General features: G+C 42.3%; 1 protein-coding gene across 1 annotated transcript in view; it reads right to left on the minus strand.

Annotated features, from left to right (window-relative positions):
• The window catches only part of LOC149181432 (uncharacterized), a 36798-nt gene extending 20279 nt beyond the window's left edge, over positions 1-16519 (minus strand). The window contains exons 1-2 of the mRNA XM_089414215.1: positions 16459-16519; positions 16192-16358 (exon numbers count right to left, since the gene is read on the minus strand). Coding sequence (XP_089270341.1) covers positions 16192-16358; positions 16459-16519 — 228 coding nt within the window. The remainder of the gene's footprint in view (positions 1-16191; positions 16359-16458) is intronic.
• Between the last annotated feature and the right edge of the window lie 3099 nt (positions 16520-19618).

Here is a 19618-nt window from a genome sequence, read left to right on the forward strand (position 1 = left end):
TTCTTTGTGTAAGTCAAAGCTACTGCTGCTACTACTGCTAGTTGTTGGGTCGAAGCTACTACTGCAAGTTGATGATGCTAGGTCGAAGTTGCTATTGAAGGGTTATCCTCTACAAGAAGGATTGAGGGCTAACTTGGTGTGGAGGAAGTCTTTGTCTAGGTCAAGAGTCTTGGATCATCTCGAGAAACTATTGAAGAAATAATTGTTGACTAGGTTTTCCCTAGATAGGGTTTTTGCACTGACTGTTCAACTACATCTGTTGTCCTTGTGCTATTGTTTTGGTAATTGCTTGATGAACTAAAAGATAAAAGAAGAACATAAAGCTAAAAGAATCACAAGTAATTATCTATATAAGAAAATCTTTTTGCCTTTCTGATTTTTGAACATGGTTTTAGAGCTAAGGTGAAGAAGGAAAAAGGAAGTTTTGAGAATCTACTAAAAGGAGTCTGAAGGATTGAACGAGGGATCATATAAGGAGCTCTTATAAGGGAAATAGTTCAAAGGAAAGGTGAAGAAACCTACCGAAGAATCCTGTGATGCAGATAAAGTAAAGTTTAGAGAGTAAAAAATATTGGCTATGACACTAATGGTAGAAAGCATAAAGGACAATCTTGTCCCATACATTTCCGATATAGACCATGTTCAAGAAATGTACGAAGCTTTATCAAAATTGTTCTCTATCAAGAACATCGGTCAAGTAGCAAGTCTGAAGAATGAATTAAGGACTACAAAAATGATGAAGGATGACACCGTCGCTTCCTTATTTGTAAGGATATCTAGAATTAGAGATGAACTTTAGGCCATAGATGAAATTGTATCAGAAAAGGAGCTAGTAATTACTGCATTATTGGGATTGCCACCTAATTGGAGTTCTTTTGCTTCAGGTCTCAACAGTTGGAAAGAAGCTCCTACATTTGAGCAATTATGGAATGATTGCAGCCAAGAAGAAATGAGAATATCATTAGTATCCAACAATGAAGAAGAAAATGTTTCAATTGCATCCTATGCTTCTCACAAGAAAGGAAACTTCAAGAAGTCAAAAGGGCCAAGAAGGAAGGTCGATATGTCCAAAATAGAATGCTACCAATGTCACAAAATGGGTCACTATAGAAGTGACTGTCTTGACAATCTGAACAAGAAAAGAAACAAAGACCAAGCTAATGTTGCTAAATAAGGATCTCCGAAGAAGAATAAACCCGAAGAACTGGATATAAGGGACTTACACTGCTAAGTCCTTTGATCTAAGCCTTAGATATTTCATTGTTTGATTTCTAGTATTTGTAGGTTTAACATATTTTGGAAAAACATTTTTGATTTGATTTTATAAGGTTATATGTATCCCTTAGGCTTGGAGGGAGCCCTCACCAACTTCCAAAGGTAAATATCCTATTACCCTTTTCATTTTTTAGTTTTCCTTACTTGTCTAGTTTTGCTTGCATTAAATACTAATCACATTTCTATTCATATTTTCCTTGTTTAGGAAAAGCTTGCTGAATACTCAAGGATTATGGAAGAAGGTCTCACAAGACAAAGCATTGGAATTATAAGGTTTGTTAAGAAACAAAGGTATGTCTTAAACTATAAGCTTTTTCTCTCTTCATGATATTCATTCTTGATAAACTATTACTAATATCATTGTGTCTAGAACTCCTGAATCATAAAGATTATTGATTGGGTGATTCATCATTAGATAAATATACCCTCCACATACCTTTGATTGCTCTTGTGGAACCCTAGAAAGGTTCTTTGTGAAAACCCTAACTTAAGGGCATGTTGATGATAATGTTTGGAACCCTAACCTACTTATGGTTATTGTTGAAATCTAGAAAAAATGCTTGATGCTTTGATAATGTTATGTTTGGGGTTTTGGTATGGTTATGAAAAGTTAGGGTTGAATGGTGATGTATGAAATCCCAAACCTTTGAAGTATTGATAAATTAGGTTTTTCTATGTTTTTTTATTGAAACCCTAGATCATTAGGGTTTGGTAGGGTTTATAAGCAAGACCCTTATTTTAGATAGTGTCCTAGAAATAAAATCCTAAGTATATGTGTGTTTGTCCAATCAAAACCCTAGTCTAATTAAGTTTGTTATATGTAAAACTTTAATATATTGATATTTGTGCCATTGGGTTTGACTAACACATGTTATGATATGGTTGTACATGATGATGGAATCCTAGATATTTGTGTTGACCTAATTGTTGACGGTCATGAGTCGTAGGGTTTGGAACAAAGCCCTAATAGAAGTTTGAATCTCTAAGATGATGGTATTTGTGAATTCTATGGTTGTGTAAATAAACCTTAGTAGAAGTTCAATTCTCTAATATATGATGACAACATGATAATCTGAGATTTATGAAATATTGTTGAAATTTGAATTTGAGCTATGATTGGTTTTGATTGTTGGAGCTTAATGGATCATGTATGAAATCTAGGATCTTGCACTAAATCCTAGTGGAAGCCTATCATATAAGTTCTAAAGTTGATAGATGCATTGTAGAACTATAATTGTTTAAATTTCTTCTAGGGTTTGCAATATTTTGTAATAACTATGGAATAAATATTGAAACCCTAGATATAATGAAGGTTGTTATGTTTGAGATGCTCAAAGTCTTGATGATATAGTCTAGGGTTTATGACAAAAACCGTAGCAAGATGTTGAAAAGTATGTATCCCTTATTCGTAACTAAGTTTGGGTATTTTATATCTAAAGTTGAATGCTTCCATTATATGATTATGATATGGTTAACTTCATTCTTCTTTAGATTTGGTTGTACTTGCTATCTGAGTTGTGCAGGTACATAATCTTCAAGATGGTGAAGATGCTCGTAAGTAAATATGATAAGCATGATGAAGAAAGTTATATGAATGATGATGGTCATAAGAAGGATGGAAGCCATGAAAGATTCTCCAATTTCGTAAGAAGTTGAGATTCCTAAGTTAAAAGGGAGCTTGGATGAAAGGAATCTCCCTAGGTTAAGAGGGAGCCTGGATGAAAGAAACCTCCCTAGGTTAAGAGGGAGCCTGGATGAAAGAAACCTCCCTAGTTAAGAGGGAGGGAATATCATAGTCATGATAGACACTTTGAAAGAAGAAATTGGAGAATGCATTTTGAGGAGCTGATGAGACAAGAAAAGCAGGATCTGATTGAAGCTATGTTGTTGCATGAGAAGTAGGAAAAAAATATGTATGATTAAGGAATCTTCTGTCAAGATTTGTTTGAAAGTCCCACTATGATAAATTGAGAAGCAACATCAGTTGTCTGGCATACACCGGAGGTTTGTGTTTACTTATGTACATTTGAAAGTTTGTTACTGATTGGGGTTGTGTTTGTACAAGTAAATCTCTTAGATATTTGATAGCATGCTGGTTACACGAGAGAGATTTGTTACTGATTTGGGTCAGGAAGGATTTGTTACCGATTGAAATAATCGGGAGTGTTGAGGCTCTGTGTATAAGATACATTGCCTGGGAGGTCATCTGGCTGACACTTTGTGTTGATGTCTACATCCCAAAGTAGGGAGGATGGCGTTGGTCATAGATCTCTAACCTCAGATATGCACCTAGATCCCTGGGTTGATGGTTAGAAAGTAAGCTTGATGGTACCTAGAGAGGCTAAAAACTTTAGTCCATATTAGTCCCACCTAGATAGATTTCCCTGTCCAGGAATCTAGTCCATGGAATCGTAAGTGCCTAAACTATATAAGGACCTTGTATAGATTTCCTTGGTCAGGAACCTAGTCCATGGCATTGTGGTGCCTAAATTCTTCATGGTTCATGTGTTTTGAGATCTTCCTTGTACTTTTACTTATGAATACCTCCCTAGCTAAGAGGGAGTGTTGAAATATGTAACTAGGTTCGGTCTTCATAAATGTATTTGAGTCACAATGAAATGTATTTATCAAAATAATGAAGAAAATATTATTATTATTATTATTATGACTTATTAAAGCATGGGTTTCATGCTTGGGTCATCATGTTTTAGGTCAAAGTCCCCATTGAGGACTTCTAGGATTTATTTTGAGTCAGTAGAGTAATTGTCCATTAAAAGAGACCCTTCTTGGGCTTTTGAATAATGTAAAAATTAATAATATTGAGTCAAATATGCTATTTGTCCCCTCCACACCAAGTCGACCTCGAGGAGATCAAGTCGGCTTCAAGAAGGACAATTCAACCTCACTGGAAGGCTATATATACAAGGGAGTTTGAATTCATTTGAAACATTCACTCTCTCTTTCATAAGTTCGATATCTAGAAGCAAGAAGCTGGGAAGTACGAAGTTGGAAAAGAGTTGGAAAAAGGGATGGAAAAGAGTGTGAAGTTTGGAGGGAAGAAAGAAGAAATCAAGATCGAACCATTTATCTCTCACTTCAGAGGAGCATCTAGGGAGATCAGAGTTTTCTTTGTCTAAGTCGAAGCTATTGCTATTGCTATTGCCAGTTATTGGGTCGAAGCTACTACTGCAAGTTGATGCTGCTAGGTCGAAGTTGCTATTAAAGGGTTATCGTCTGCAAGAAGGATAGAGAGCTGGCTTGGTGTGGAGGAAGTCTTTTTCTAGGTCTAGAGTCTTGGATTATCTTGAGAAACTATTGAAGAAAGAATTATTGACTAGGTTTTCCCCTAGATAGGGGTTTTTCCCTAGCTGTCCACCTACATATGTTATCCTTGTGCTATTGTTTTGGTAATTGCTTGATGAACTAAAAGATAAAATAAGAACATAAAGCTAAAATAATCACAAGTAATTATCCATATAAGAAAATATTTTTGCCTTTCTGATTTTCTAACAAGTCTATTAAGGAAAGAGAAGGACAAAGGCACAGATTGATGATTATTTATTGTTGGCAGAGTGCATTGGTTGAGGAGCAAAGATCAAAATTCAAAGATTAGAATCTGAGCCTAGTTTCAGTAGGAAATAATTGTGTGTGTAGGCCGAGATCAAGAGGCAGGGTTGAGAGCATCTTCTCAAGGCCGAGAGCAGGGAGAAGGCCGAGATTGATTGTGGAGCTAAGATTAATTTATCAGAATCTATTCGCTGGCTGTAGTAGCAACATAATGAATTTGTAAAAGATCTGTTTTCTCAAAGAACAATCAATAAAAACCCACAACAAAGAAAACAAGCTTTTTTGTTTGGGTTTCCTTGGTAAAACACTAGTATCAAATTTATGTTTGTGCATGTGTTTTTATCTCAAGTATTTTCCATTGCATGTTGAATGTTAAGGAATTCTATATCTTGGTGAAAGTTAAATTTGGTTTCAGTTTTCAGCTACCTTGATTTTTCAGCAAATTCATCTTAGTAGTTGTAAAGTTTCAAGAAAGTTAATATGGTATCAAAGCATGGCTCTATATAAAAACCAACTGTTACACAATAATTTGTCACTGCCTTCACCCCAGTCCTTCTACTGTGTCATGTGTCCTAGTGAAACATGCTCATGCTGAACAAATGCTCTCTTATGTTGCCAAGTGACCCACTTTTCCTAAGTTTTTTGCCTCATCGCGATAATAGACTTAATATACGTGATGAACGGCGGTTGTAAATAGTCCAGCCGCGCTTCCAGCGCGGAAGTACATCTGTTTCTTGGAAACGGTCCGTTTTCATGCTCCGGCGCGAGGCTACTTGCTATCTTTAGCGACTGTTTGACTGGCTACATTGCCTACTAGCGATGTCAGTGCTAAGGCTTAGTTATAAACTCACAATGATCCAGATTGGGCGAATTTATTCCAACAGTCGGCCTTCTGGATGTCTCCAGACCTAGTTGTTGGCATAGTTTGTGTCACCCTTCCTCCTCTGGTATGGAAGTTCCGTCATTTGTTCTACCTTCCTTGGGGATAAGCTCTCTCTTCCACATTTCATGGAGACTCCTTCTCCTATTTAAACGCTCACCATTACTATGATCAGCTAGTTGGTAAATTCTTGGATTGAGTAGTGCTATTAGTGCTTTTGAGTTTGATAGATAGCTAGTGTGGGTGTGACAAGTGTGGGATTGTTGGTAGCTTGTGGAAGGTTGTGAAGTGCCCTTAACTTTGTGCTAAAACTTATGAGTGAGAGAGAAACTTTGTATGTTGGGAGATCTATCTTCAAAGAGTGAATGCTTGAGAAATACACTGGTTGGACCCTCTGGGAAGGCTTGCGATGTCAAGAATTTGGTTGTAAGCTTGCTCTTATTTCATTATTAATGAAATCAATGATGTTTTCCTATGTCTTGTATGTAATTTACTTGATAGCTCATGACTTCTTTACTTTGTGAGTAAATAGATCATTGTTGTTTTCCGGTTACGTGCTTTGTTGTATTTCCTTTGCATTGTTTCAGGTTGATCACTCATTGAGGAGAAGGAAGCGAAAGCTGGAGCAGCACAATAGAACTCCATCGATCACCGGTTGAGGTATGCCTCCAACTATGACTGTTTAAGGAAATCTATTGTTGATCTGTCCTCGCTGTGACTAGGCCCACTCTAGGGCTAGAGGGGTTGCCTATGTCCGCAGAGGGAACACTTTCCTACATCACAAGTTGGCGACTCTGCAGGGGAGTCTGTCCTATGTTCTTCTCTTGTTTGCTCTTGTTTTGATTTTGATTTGGTATCTCTTGAATTTCGGGGATTAACTATCAGTCTTTTGGGTCACCTAGATCGATCTGGGAAATCCCTCTATTGTCTGTTGGATTGACTGGTTTTTTTTTGGGAGTCTTTTGTTCGTTTGTCATTGTTTTTAACATCATCGTGGAAAATAGTTTAACAGTAGCGCTGACGTCACGCTCACTCTTTTGTAAAGTACTGTGCGCCTCGCATAGTCGTGACGACTCCTGAAATCAGTACGTTGTGGGAAAGATGTGTACTTCCGCGATGACGTCGCTCTGTTGCTACAACTAGTTGCTGATCAGTGCTAGTTGCTTGTGTTGTCCTCGTGACGATTCCTGTAGAATTGATTTTTTCAATTCTGCCTCCTTTCACCAGTCCTGTTAATCCTTTACTTTTTTTTTCCTCTTGCTCAATAGCTTGTTTTTCACTGTTTATAGTTAAGGCACTCTTTCTTTGGCTCTGTTGAATGAATCTTGCATTTTTTCCTGTGTGACCTAGTTCATTCTTTCAAGTTCTTGAATCAATTGGCTTGGTTGCTGGTTCGCCCAAGGTTTGTTTGCAACTTTCTTGTTGGTTTGATTGAACCTTCCCCATTGCTTGTTTCTGGTTGATTTTTAGTGACAATTATTGAACCAATCTTTGGTATTGATTCGATTTCTTTTCACTACCGAACATAGATCACAATTGTTTGGATCAACCGGTTTTTCCACGCTTGCTCGTTTGTTTCTTTTAGATTTAAAGACATCAAAATCAAAATATTGCATTCATTTAGTATACGAAAGTGAAAGTGAATTTGCATTTCAAGTTTGCATATTGGAAAGCGAATGATAAAATCTCTCATTAGTAGTACCCGTGCACTGTAGGAATTGATGTCTGTATGCATTGAGTGACTGCATTTGTTTATCTTGGTTTTCTTGGTTTGGGAATGATCTCTCTACCCTCCTATAGGTAGGTGTTCATTGAAGTAAAAGGATATTTTTCTCATTTTAGCTACATCCTAGGATTTGTTGTATACATATGGTAAGGCCTGAAAACTAAAACATAATTCAAGATCAACTCTAAAATGAACTGAATGAACCTAACAACGCATTGGAACATAACGCACACTATTTAGAGGTCTAGGCTAGAGACGTGCTCCGGCATCGTTAAACCTAGTCACTATTGTTTTCACTCAAGGTTGGGTGATTCCTCCTTCTGTGACTCAATAGCGGTCTAGTACGGAATTGTGCTCCCATGTACCATCGAGTATATGTTGGGAGACCCCACTAGGTTATCATCCTATATCCTTAGGAAGCCGTGTCTGCCGCCTTGCAAACCGTAATGCACCGAACACAGCATTCGGGAAGATTGACTGCCGTACGGAAAGTCCTTGGTTTTCATATGACTGCCAAGGTGTATATGCAGTTTTACGGGTTGTTTGGTAAACCTTTTGCCTAGTTCTCTAGAGTAGTCACTTTCGTTCCTTTTCGGACTCCCTAAAAGAAAAGGTCCATCTGAGCACTTGTCACTTCAGGCTCATTAAATATTCGAAGGTGACTAGAGTCATCTTTTCATCCTTTTCTTGACTCTTTAAAGATGAAAAGGTCAAGTTCTGTTCCTGTGTCTTAAAATTTATTTGGCCACGTTCACATTTACCCTGCTAGATCTTGTTTGTGTTTTAGCTTGTGTAGGGTTCTTTCTCGTTAGTTTTCCTAGGATTTTGAATTAAATCATCCTGGCGGAATCACCGATCTCGTCTCCCGTTCCAAGTGACCAAGGGTCTCCATCCTCTGTAGCTTCCGAAGTACCGGCTGTTAGTGATACTCTTCCTGTCATCCCGAGTATCCAATCGCTTAACTCTCGCGCTCTAGAGGACGAGTCTTATGATATTCATTGGAACCCCGTTTGGGAGCCTTCCGAAGAGGATATTCCCATTACTCCTCCTAGTGTCTCAGTCCCAATGTCTTCTTCCGACATGGATGAGACAAACCCCATCCCAGGCGAAGAAACCCTCATGGCTAGTGGTGAAATCCCTGTATCGCCAGAAACTTCGCCCTTCCGTGTCACCCCTCTCGGTGTCACACTGCCTTTATGCTATAAGGCTTTGGCAGATATTATGGGTTCTAGATCTCCCCTTATGAGTTCCATGTGGTCTCGTACCGTCACTCCGACTTCGGAGCCTTTTACCCCTCAAATTCATAATGTGTTTGTCACCTCAGTCCCGACTATTCCAACTATTTGTGTGGCTTCTTCAACCCCTGTTGTTAGTGTCGTCACTGCATCTTCAGTTGTGACCACTGTTGCTGGACCTTCGTCCGGACCGGCATCGGCATCTACATCCAGAGTTGTTGATCCTACACTAAGTACCCCACCTTCTTCTGGTTCCATTCCAGTAGAGGGGACATATGATCAGTATTTACAAGCTCTTCAGAATCCGGATCCCCAAAATCCATTTCATTATTACGATTCTCGAGGAGCTCATATTTATTACCCCGGACCTTTGCCATCTCAACCTGCGGTTGAGGTCTCGGTTCCGTTGTCCATTGCTTGGGGTACCACCACTTATCATGGTGGCCAAGCACCGCCCGCAAATTTTCAAGGACCACCCTATCAAGGTCAGCCGTCTTACGAACAACCTTATCCAGGGCAACCTGGAGGCCCACAAGGACAACCCTTCTAGGGACAACCTTCGGCCTTTGGTGGTTCCTCCTTTACCTATTTCGGGCAACCTTCTGGTAATCCGGGACAACCTTACGTTCAACAAGGCCAACCCGGTGTCCAGCAAGGCTACTCTTTTGGGCAAGTCGGTCAGCCTTACGTTCAGCAAGGCCAACCCACTGTCCAGCTTAGTCAACCATCTGGACAAATTGGTCAGCCTCAAAACCAACCGGGCCAACCAATTGTCCAGTTTGCTCAGCCATTTGGCCAATCAGGACAACCGTCAGTTGTACAAGGAAAACCCAGTACCCAACAAACTCAACCTTCTGGGAAAATGGGTCAACCTCAATCTCAACTAGGTCAACCTTCTAGCTAGATGGCTCAGCCTCAGCTCTCTCAAGGACATCCGTATGGGCTTGCTCAACCGGGCACTCAAATGACTGTTGCTTCTCAAGCTCCACCCGGTTTTCAGTCCTAGTCTGGGCTCCAGACCCAATCCGGTCCTCAAATTCAGGCTGGATCCCAATCTCAGTGTGCTTATCAAACGCAACCTGGCTCCTACGCTCAGTTTGGAGTTCAACCGCCTTATGGTTTTCAGTAATCCCAAGGGCAAACCCAATTTTCCCCATACCAAAATTATCAACAACTGCAGCTGAGTCCTTACCAGAATTACCAACAACCACATGTTGCTCCCACAAGCCAAGTTGGTAATCAGTGGAATGCTGGGGGGCAGATCCAGGGTCAACCGTCCAGTTACAGCTATAACCCCTATGGACAAAATCCTTACGGACAAAACCCTTCTGGGCCAAATCCGTCCAGACAAAATCAGTGGGGGAAACAAGTAGCTGGGTGGGACTTTGGTGCTACCTCCTACCCGCGGCCTCAGATGTCCTTTAACCCTCAATTACCATTTTTAGAAATGTTGAAGTTACCGAATGTGTCCAAACTGACAAATGATCCTATTCTTCATAATTCGTACTGGCCATCGGTTCCAACTAAGATTCCCGGTGATTGTCCCAAGTTTGACAGTAAAGCTGGAGAAGATCCCCAAGCCCACGTCATGACTTATCATCTATGTTGTTCGTCAAACTCGTGGCTTAACGATTCAATCCAACTGTGCCTTTTTCAACGGACCCTCACTGGTTCTGCTGCCAAATGGTATATTGAGTTAGCCCGCGGATCTTTTTAGGACTTTAACTCATTGGCTATGGCATTTTTAACTCATTTTCAATTGTCGATTCGATATGAGACGGGCACACATCTCCTGGCATCCTTAAAACAAAAAACGGCTACACATATCTCTGATCATATTCATGAATGGAGATGGTGTCACCGTTTGATTAAGTTTTGGATTCTCGATCAGCTTCTGACCGACTGGTTCACAACCTCGTTTGTCGGTCCAATAGCCTGGGACATTTCTATGGGGGCATGTGTAACTAAAGAGTAGGCTATTGCGCGTGCTCAGTACCTTGACTTGGTTTACTCCCAGTCTGGTACACTATATGATTATTTTCCTGATGCTCCGAGGCCCGGAACTTCCAAAGCCTCGCCAACACCATCTGTTGATGGCATCATTGGTTATGTTAATACGTCCTCTAAGAAATCTTCTGCGAACCTTGGGAAGCAAAAGTCGAATGCTTCGAATGAAAACACTTCTTAGGCTATATCCAATTCTAATAACACTTCCGAGGTTAACGCCGTCCAGTCCACCATGGCAGATAAAGCCTTGAAAGGGAAAAAGAAGGGAAAAGGGAAGAATAAGGCTGATCAACCGAAGCAGGATCCCCCTAAACCTCCACTCGAGGAAGGTGCCAAACACAAGCCTAAGTATCCTTGCCTTATCTGTGACGAGGACCACTATACCAAAGACTTCCCTAGGCAGTCTGAAGTTAGTAATTTGTTGAAAGGTGCCCCTGGGACTCCTACCGTACTCAAAGAGCCTTTTCCCTTGCAGCAAACTCAAATGGTGGCTGATCCATCTCAATCCTCTTCTCCCTTTGGTTCTCAGGTATTTATGGTTGGGACGATTCTCGTCCACATTAGTACTTGGGCAAAAGAGTATCTGTCGCCTGCCAGGAAGGAGCCTGAGGTCCCCTCTAGTGTTCCTCCATCCAGTTCTAGTCCTCTTCATATTGAGCGACCCAGCACTGAAGCAGTCCTCCGACCTCCTCCTAAAGGTGTGCTCTGGAAATATTCATACAACCCTAATGCTCGTGCTGCTCAACACTATAGCATTGTTGAGAACTTAGCCCAGGCTCCGTCAGCTATGTCTGCATTAGAAGTCCTCTAGAGCTGCCCCTCTCAGAGGAAGTCCTTGCTATCGACTATCGGTGGCATTGACCTGGCCGACTCGGACCTGATCACTTTTGACCTAGACAGTCATATACTGAGACAGCCTAACCAAATTGGCTTCCTTATCCAAGTCATCATCAATTCTAAAATGATTCATTGTACCGTCATTGATGAAGGCGCTTCTACTTGCATAATGTTTGTTGCTTGTTGGAAGGCTATTGGTTCTCCGACTCTGAGCCAGTCTCCTACGACCTTGGAAGCCTTTGATGGGAGAGAGTCTCATCCTTATGGTATACTCCCACGCTTGCTTATTACTTTGGAAGGGAAGACAATCGAAGTGGAGGTCAAAGTTGTTGATGCCAATTTAACTTACAACCTCCTTTTAGGACGAAGCTGGACATATGCCATGCTAGCCGTGGCTTCATCTCTATTTCGTGTCATTCATTTTCCTCATCAGGGGAAGATAGTTACAGTAGACCAATTGTCCTTCTTCGCCCCCTCCTCCTTTGATGGCAACGTGCCTTTTGTGGAGCATACCTCTGTCCCGTGTGAGAGTGTGGGTGTTGGTCTCTTTAAAGATCTTGCCCTTATGGGTGTTTTTTCGCTCCCACCTCCCAACGTCGCTCCCATTAATATGATTTCTATTCGCTCTGATCCTTGGGTTCTTCCCCCCGCTGATTAGATAGAATCTTGTGGTGATGAGATGCCGTTGAGTCCTGCTGAGCTCAACTACGTCGAAATTGTTTCTGCATCGACTCCCTCCTCTGAATCTGCTCCTTCGAGCAGAGCTCTCGACTCGTACGTTAAATCCCCTTGGCTTGGAGATGGCGCTTCTGTAGACCCTTTAAAGGAAATTTTTCCTTTTGATGAAGTGATTGTTGAGACCATGTCGTTCTAGGAACCCCCTTGGTCTGATCATCACCATCGTTCCTCATTTCTCCCTGCCCATCAGGAAATGCTTACTTCTCTCGAGCGGTTTTCTCCTTATCTCCCATCTCAACCCCTTCAGACATCCATCCAAGTTCATCAAGTGTCTTTTGAAGGGAATATGGGAAACATTATGTAAACTCAGCCAATCGACATCTCTGTTCAACTAGGGATTGTCGAGCACATCCATGTTGGAGTAACTTGTACTCCGAAGGAGATTCAGCTTTATACTGATCTTTTTCGCTAATTCCGTGATGTTTTTGCTTGGTCTTATGAAGAGATGCTTGAAATCGACCCTAGTATCATGGTGCATGAGATACCTACATATCCGGGTGCCAAACCTGATCGATAGTGTCTACGCCCGTGCACCCTCGAAAGGCTGCAGCTATTAAAGCGGAAGTTGAAAAGCTTCTTAAAGCTGGTTTTATTTACCCCATCCCACTCATAGATTGGGTTTCTAATATTGTTCCTGTGACCAAAAAGCAGGGCACTATTAGGGTATGTGTTGATTATCATGATATTAATCGTGCCTATCCCAAAGATAACTTCCCTACACCCTTCATTGACCAGCTCATTGATGAGTGTGCTGGGAGTGAAATATACTCATTCATGGACGGTTTTTTTGGTTATAACCAGATTAATATTTCGCCTGCGGATCAACACAAGACTGCATTTATTTGTCCATGGGGCACTTTCTCTTATAAAAAACTCCCCTCCAGTTTAAAAAATGCTGGTGCCACCTTCCATCGTGTAATGTCTTATGCATTTCATGATATTTGACACATTGTGCAGCCCTACCTGGGTGATCTGCCAGCTCATTCAGCAAAGTGCCAGGACCATCCAGCTCACCTTCGCGAAATTTTCCTCCGCTGTCGACACTATCGTATCTGGCTTAATCCGCATAAGTGTGTCTTCTGCGTTGAGTCAGGCAGACTTATCAGGTTCATCGTCTCTCGAGAGGGTATCTGTCTCGATCCCCTTAAATTCGAAGCCATCCTGAATCTCCCTCCCCCTGCTTCTTTACAGCAATTTCAAAGTTTGGAGGGTAAAGAAAATTTTTTACGACGATTCATTCCGAATTATGCGGAAGTGGCTAAAGGCTATATGCGGTTATTAAAGCGGGATACCCCTTTTCTTTGGGATGCCACTGCACAAGAGTCATTCGAGCGCCTCAAGGCCCTCCTTGTTTTTGCTCCGTTGTTGTGTCCCCCTGATTATCACCGTGACTACACTCTGTATTTAGCCGCTGCCGATACCACTATTGGCATGGTTCTAGTTCAAGATGATGATGATGACACTGAGCATGTCATTTACTATCTCAGCCGCAATTTACTAGATACAGAAACTCGATATGCTTATGTCGAGAAGTTGGCTTTGGCCGCCGTTTGCGCTGTCCAGTGTTTCCGCCACTATATTCTATTGCATACCACGACGGTGATTTCTGATTGCAACCCAATGACGTACATTTTGTCACGTCGGTTACTAGGGGGCAAATACTCAAAGTGGATTGTCATCCTCCAAGAGTTCGACTTGGAGTTTACCACTGCCAAGTCTAAGAAGTCCCTCATCTTCGCTGAGTTGCTTTGCTCTCTGTCATCTGTTACCGCACCCTCTCGGTTAAAGGACCATATTCCGGATGAAACTTTGTTCTTGATTAGTACCCTCGATCCTTGGTACGGGGATATTATTGTCTATCTTTAGATGTCCTCTTTTCGTCCCGATTTGTCCAAGGATGCTCGGTGACAGATTTTCCATCATTCTCAACCCTATCGCATTATTGGGGACACCCTATACCGTCTTAGCGTTGACTCTGTTCTCCGATGATGCTTAACATTCGAGGAAGCCGAACGAGTTCTAAATGACTGCCATTTTGGCGCCTGTGGTGGTCACATATCCGGGTATGCAACTGCTCAAAAGATCCTCCGTGCTGGTTATTTTTGGCCCTCTATCTCCAAGGATTGCATTCTTGCTGTTTGCTCTTGTCATGAGTGCCAAATCTACCAATGGAAGATGCGCGCGCCCCCCGCTCCATTGCACCCTGTCATTACCGTCGGCCCTTTTTCCAAATGGGGCATTGATTATATGACCTGTAACCCTCACTCGGCCGGGGGGCATGGGTATATCATCGTTGCCGTTGATTATTTCACAAAATGGGCCGAGGCAATGCCTACACTATCCGAGGACGGTCACACAACGACGCAATTTTTATTCAATCATGTTATTTCACGGTTCGGAGTCCCTTAGGCTATCGTCACTGATCACGGAAAACATTTTCGTAATCATATGATGATTGAGTTAACAACCCAGCTAGGCTTGCAGCATGATAGCTCGACACCGTACTATCCTCAGGCCAATGGCCAAGTAGAAGCCGTCAATAAAGTTCTAGTTACGATGCTTCAACGCACCATTGGCATGCACAAGTCCAACTGGAACTTGATGTTGTTCTCCGCCTTATGGGCCTACTGAACTTCAGTGAAGGATGCCACCGGGTTCACCCCATTCCAATTGGTTTACGGTCTGGAGGCTACCCTTTCGATTGAGTGTGAGATCCCTTCTCTGAAATTAGCCGTCAAATAACTCCCCAACACTACTCTGGTAGAAGAACTTCTCCTCTATCTAGAGCGACTAGACGAGACCCGTTGATTAGCTTCTCTAGCCATTGAAGCACAGAATAAGAGAGTGAAAACTCACTTCGATCATACTGTCCGTCCTCGTTCTTTCGTTGAAGGAGATTTAGTCTTGCTTTATGATCAAGCAAATGATAAGCTGGGGGTAGGCAAATTCGAGCCTATGTGGCACGGGCCTTATATTGTAAAATGAGTTTTGCAAAAAGGGGCCTATGAGCTGATTGATTATGAAGGGAACCTTCTAGATAAGCCCCGAAATGGGCTTTATCTGAAAAAATATTATGCATGAACCCCATGCATTCTGATTTGTACATACGTGTGTTTTCAGCAGGTGTGTTGTATGAGTGTTTTCATGTTTGGCTTGGTTTGTAGGCATAATTTTCTCTTATTGTGTCTTTTGCTTCTCGTGCAGATGTCTGGTACACCTTACGTTGGTTTTGCTGATGGTGCCTGCCGTAGTACTTGCAACCTTTCTTCTGCAGCATGGGTGATCTATGATCCTCACGGTGAGTTAGTAGACCTCCAAGGTGTTTGTCTGGGTTGTACCACAAACAATATCGCTGAATATAGTGCTGTTATTGAATTATTGACCGAGGCCATTAACCTTGACATTCCTTCATTAGTTGTGAATCTAGATTCTCAGCTTGTTGTCCACCAGCTTAATGGGCGTTATTCCATCAGAGATCATTGGATTTTAAGGTTGTATTTACGTGTTAAATTGTTAGAAAGGAATTTTGATTTTATTACATATCAACACATTCCAAGAATATTAAACACGTTAATTGATGCATTAGCAAACCATGTATTAGACAGACATTTGCGTAACATGTAATCAAAACAGCATATAGAAGCATTCAAAACACAATAATGAACCATAGGAATATGTATATGTATATATATCTCGTGTGGCGCACCGAGGCACTCAAAAAATAAGTGTATATGTCCAAATAGAGTTTGTGTTCTTCGTACATCCGAGACACATGTCTCTCAAAAAATCAGCAGGAAATAAAACCTAGGCATATACTGCGGTGGGTTATGCTCCCTATAGCACACCACCGCTCATGCGACTCGCCTCAATAGGCGGTGCACCCTGGGTATCACCCCTACTATATGTATCTGGAACTCTATGGGGACCTCCTCGATCCCCATGTAATCAGGGATCCTCGCCGTCAGGCCCTCAAGATTTTGGGCCACTGTCTCCACCGAATCGCCAGCTGGGGGAGCCAAGGCTAGCGCTCTGATGCCCTGTGGATCCCTCCGTGCCTCTGGAGCTAGTCCCACCGGCCTCACTGGTCCCATATCTACAAATACCATAGAGTACATCATTAGGACATATGCATGAAAAAATCTAAAAAACATCATAAAAGACAAAATACAAAATAATGTGATCAAGTATTTTACTGCCATCATCCCACTGCTCGCCAGCAGGCAGCTGCATGTCGGGGTCTCCACGGAAGTCCATACCAGCATATGGCCAGTCCTCGATGAAGATCGTCTGGCGATCCAACCACTCATGGAATAGTGTCCCCCATAACACTGGTCATCCGCCACCCCCTCGTGGCATAACATGCATCCACCGTGTGATCTTGGTCTCCCGCGGTCTGGGCCTGTCCAAGTCCATATCCTGTAACTGTAGTATTGGCACCCACTCCAACATGAGCGGGATCAAGATAGACCTGTAGCCAAACTACTTTTCCTCCTCGCGACGACAGTTGGTGAGCTATCTTTTCATGTTGGCCGTCACTGCTTCTGCCCAGTTGAACATGGTCGGATTGAGGCAGTCAAGAGCCAACCAGAGTTGGGTCTTTGTTGCCTCGTGTTGGGCTTGGGAGCCCACTGCCCTCATCACCATGAATAGAACTGCACGAAGAACCAAGTATTCCACCGTCGGAATTTCCACCTTCCTGCTTTTTGATTTGCGTGCCCGTGGGCACACTCGTGCCATCAACATATCTAATGACTCACCCACGACTCGTTGGCCCTTTAGAATCGGCCTCTCATTGTGACGGGATAATCCGGTCAGAAATATGTCTGTAGCATCAAACTCAATGTCTTTGCCACGGATGATGAATTTTCCATTTGTTGGGTTCCAGGCATGAATCAGCAGCTCTAACAAATCAGGTTGGGCCTGAAGGTGCAGAGTAAGGAAGAATTTTAGCAACCCGCATGCACGTAAAGCATTTCGGCACCCAACATTAGCAAAAGCTTCCTCATCGTTGACATTGTGAGTTCGTTCCTGCCAAACAAATGCCATGATGCCCTGCATGACAAGAAAAAATGAATTAGAACTCCTTCTGTAAATTTAAATTCATAATTTACACAAAAAATTAATTTTACGTCGCCATCACGACTGTTTTTAAAACAGTCGCGATGGCGCTCAGTTCACAGTTCATTTTTCTTGCGATCATCGCGAGAATACATCAGTTTCTCACGACGATCCGAAGGTGCTACGTATAAATCATGCTCGGTCGTCGCGGACCCGAGCGGTTTTTCCGCGATGTCCGAGAGATGGATTTTGATTCAAAAATCCGTTTAAAGTCACCTAGCCAGAGCTAAACTGCATGAAAAAAACTACTAAAATGCAGCGCAGGACGAAATGTACTTACTTGGTGAAGGTTTCAGGACGAACCGTGGACGGATGAGGCCGAAATCAGCTTGAGAACTTTGCTGAGGTTGGTGCTCCAAACGCTCCAAGGTAAAATGAACAGTGTAAATGGTAAAGAAAAATGGATTAACCCCCCCCCCCCCCCCCCCCCCCCCCCCCCCCCCTTTTTATAGTAATTTTTTGAAATATTAAAAATTTTACTTTAGAATGTGGGTTTTTTTCCATTTGTATTATATGGTTAATTGGAGTTTTTGGTTTTTAACTATGTTTCCACATATATTAATCATTTTATGTCGAATGGGTTTTACGTTTGACGTGTTTTGTGCAGAACTACAGGTAGTGGGGTTACATCATACTTCGTGTGCACTTGATCCGTAAAGTCTTCTTTAACGCTCTTTTCCGACTTAAAAGACGAAAAGATAGCCGAGTTGTCCCTTTCGACTCGTTAAACGAAATAAGAGGTGGTCTACTTTAAGCTCTTTTTCCAACCGTATAAACGTGAAAAGATTGGCGGGCCTTTGTCATTTTGGGTTCGTTATTGGTTACAAAACGACGTGGTTTTGATCGCTTTTATACTTTTTCGGGTCGAGGTCACTAATCACGAAAACTACTCCTTGATCGTAATGGTCAAGCGGTTCTTTTGAGTATCGTTTTATACTTTTTCGGGCTCGAGAGACACAAATCTACAAAAAAGGACCCCCCTAGAGTTTTGTTTTCCGTGTCTTTTTCAAACTCTCTAAACATGAAAAAGACTCAAGTTTCACCTATGTCGGACTCGTTAAACCGTGACGGCATTAGACTCATCACCATGACGAGACTCGAGCTTCTCCTCCCCAGGGCTCGTTAAACTATTACTAGGTTGGATTCGAGCGAAGGTCGGACTTATATTACAAGCACATGCTATCTCCTTCAAGCTTGTTTTCAAAAAATAATTGGGGTACTCGCCAGCAATGGTGGGGAAAATTTGGAAATCATCATTGTCTATGGCAGCTAGTCACTCTTGAACATCGACACTTTTGCTTCTTGTCGGGTTGGGACATCCATACATCGTCATTTGGCCTTCCGTGGGTTTGGGTTGCCATTTAGCCTCATTCCATCTGATCTATGCTGTCTCCATCAAGCCTCTGATCCCTTGGTACCTGAATGCTGCCACCCTCTGGAGTCGTGTCGCCGACATGTTCAAGAGTATAATCCTTCTGCAGTTTACATCCTTGCCTCCTCTTCTGATACTCTGTTTCGCCATCTACCACTTGTTCCTTATCTCGTGTCGTTGATGGGGGAAACATTATGGCCCTCCTGCGACGGATCGTCTCCTATCGACATCAACTCATTATCCAGGAGATTGACCTAGAGATTCCCTTTGGTACCTTGGAGCTTGCATGCCTCAATGGCAAGTTCTTCGCGCCTGACGGTCGACTTTCATCATTGGTCGTCGATTGGGTGATTCCACGAGTGTTCGACTTCAGCTCATTCTTCACACTTCATGGATTGTATTGGACAGTACCTTGAGAACCATTGGCATTATTGGTGGTTTCTCTTACAATTGTTAATGGTTTTCCTCATTGACCAGTAATCAAGCGACTTTCTATCATGCTTGACTTCAACACATCTATTCGCATGCTAGAATTTGTACTACGATCGGTTGGGTTCAAGACCCCGAACTCAGATTACACATGTTCGGGCTGCGTGGATTGGTTCGTGATTACATGACTCATTGATGGATGGCTGCAACCATACTTGAGTCTTCATGGATGGCTGCGACCATACCTTTTTCATTATCATGGTCTTATTAGTTGGGTGGCTGCGTCCATACCATAGACCTAGTTCGTATGTCTTTTGGATGGCTGCGCCCATGCCTAGACTACATGTATTTCACTATTAGAGATATCAGTTGCACTTGCACCTGCAGGTTCTTCCAGATGGTGTTCTAGCTCAGTCAGTTTTGTGAAGCATTTC

This window comes from Pinus tabuliformis, chromosome 3_2, assembly GCF_031772625.1.
Source record: "Pinus tabuliformis cultivar Carrire ecotype Pingquan chromosome 3_2, CPIR1, whole genome shotgun sequence".
Classification (NCBI taxonomy): Eukaryota; Viridiplantae; Streptophyta; class Pinopsida; order Pinales; family Pinaceae; genus Pinus; species Pinus tabuliformis.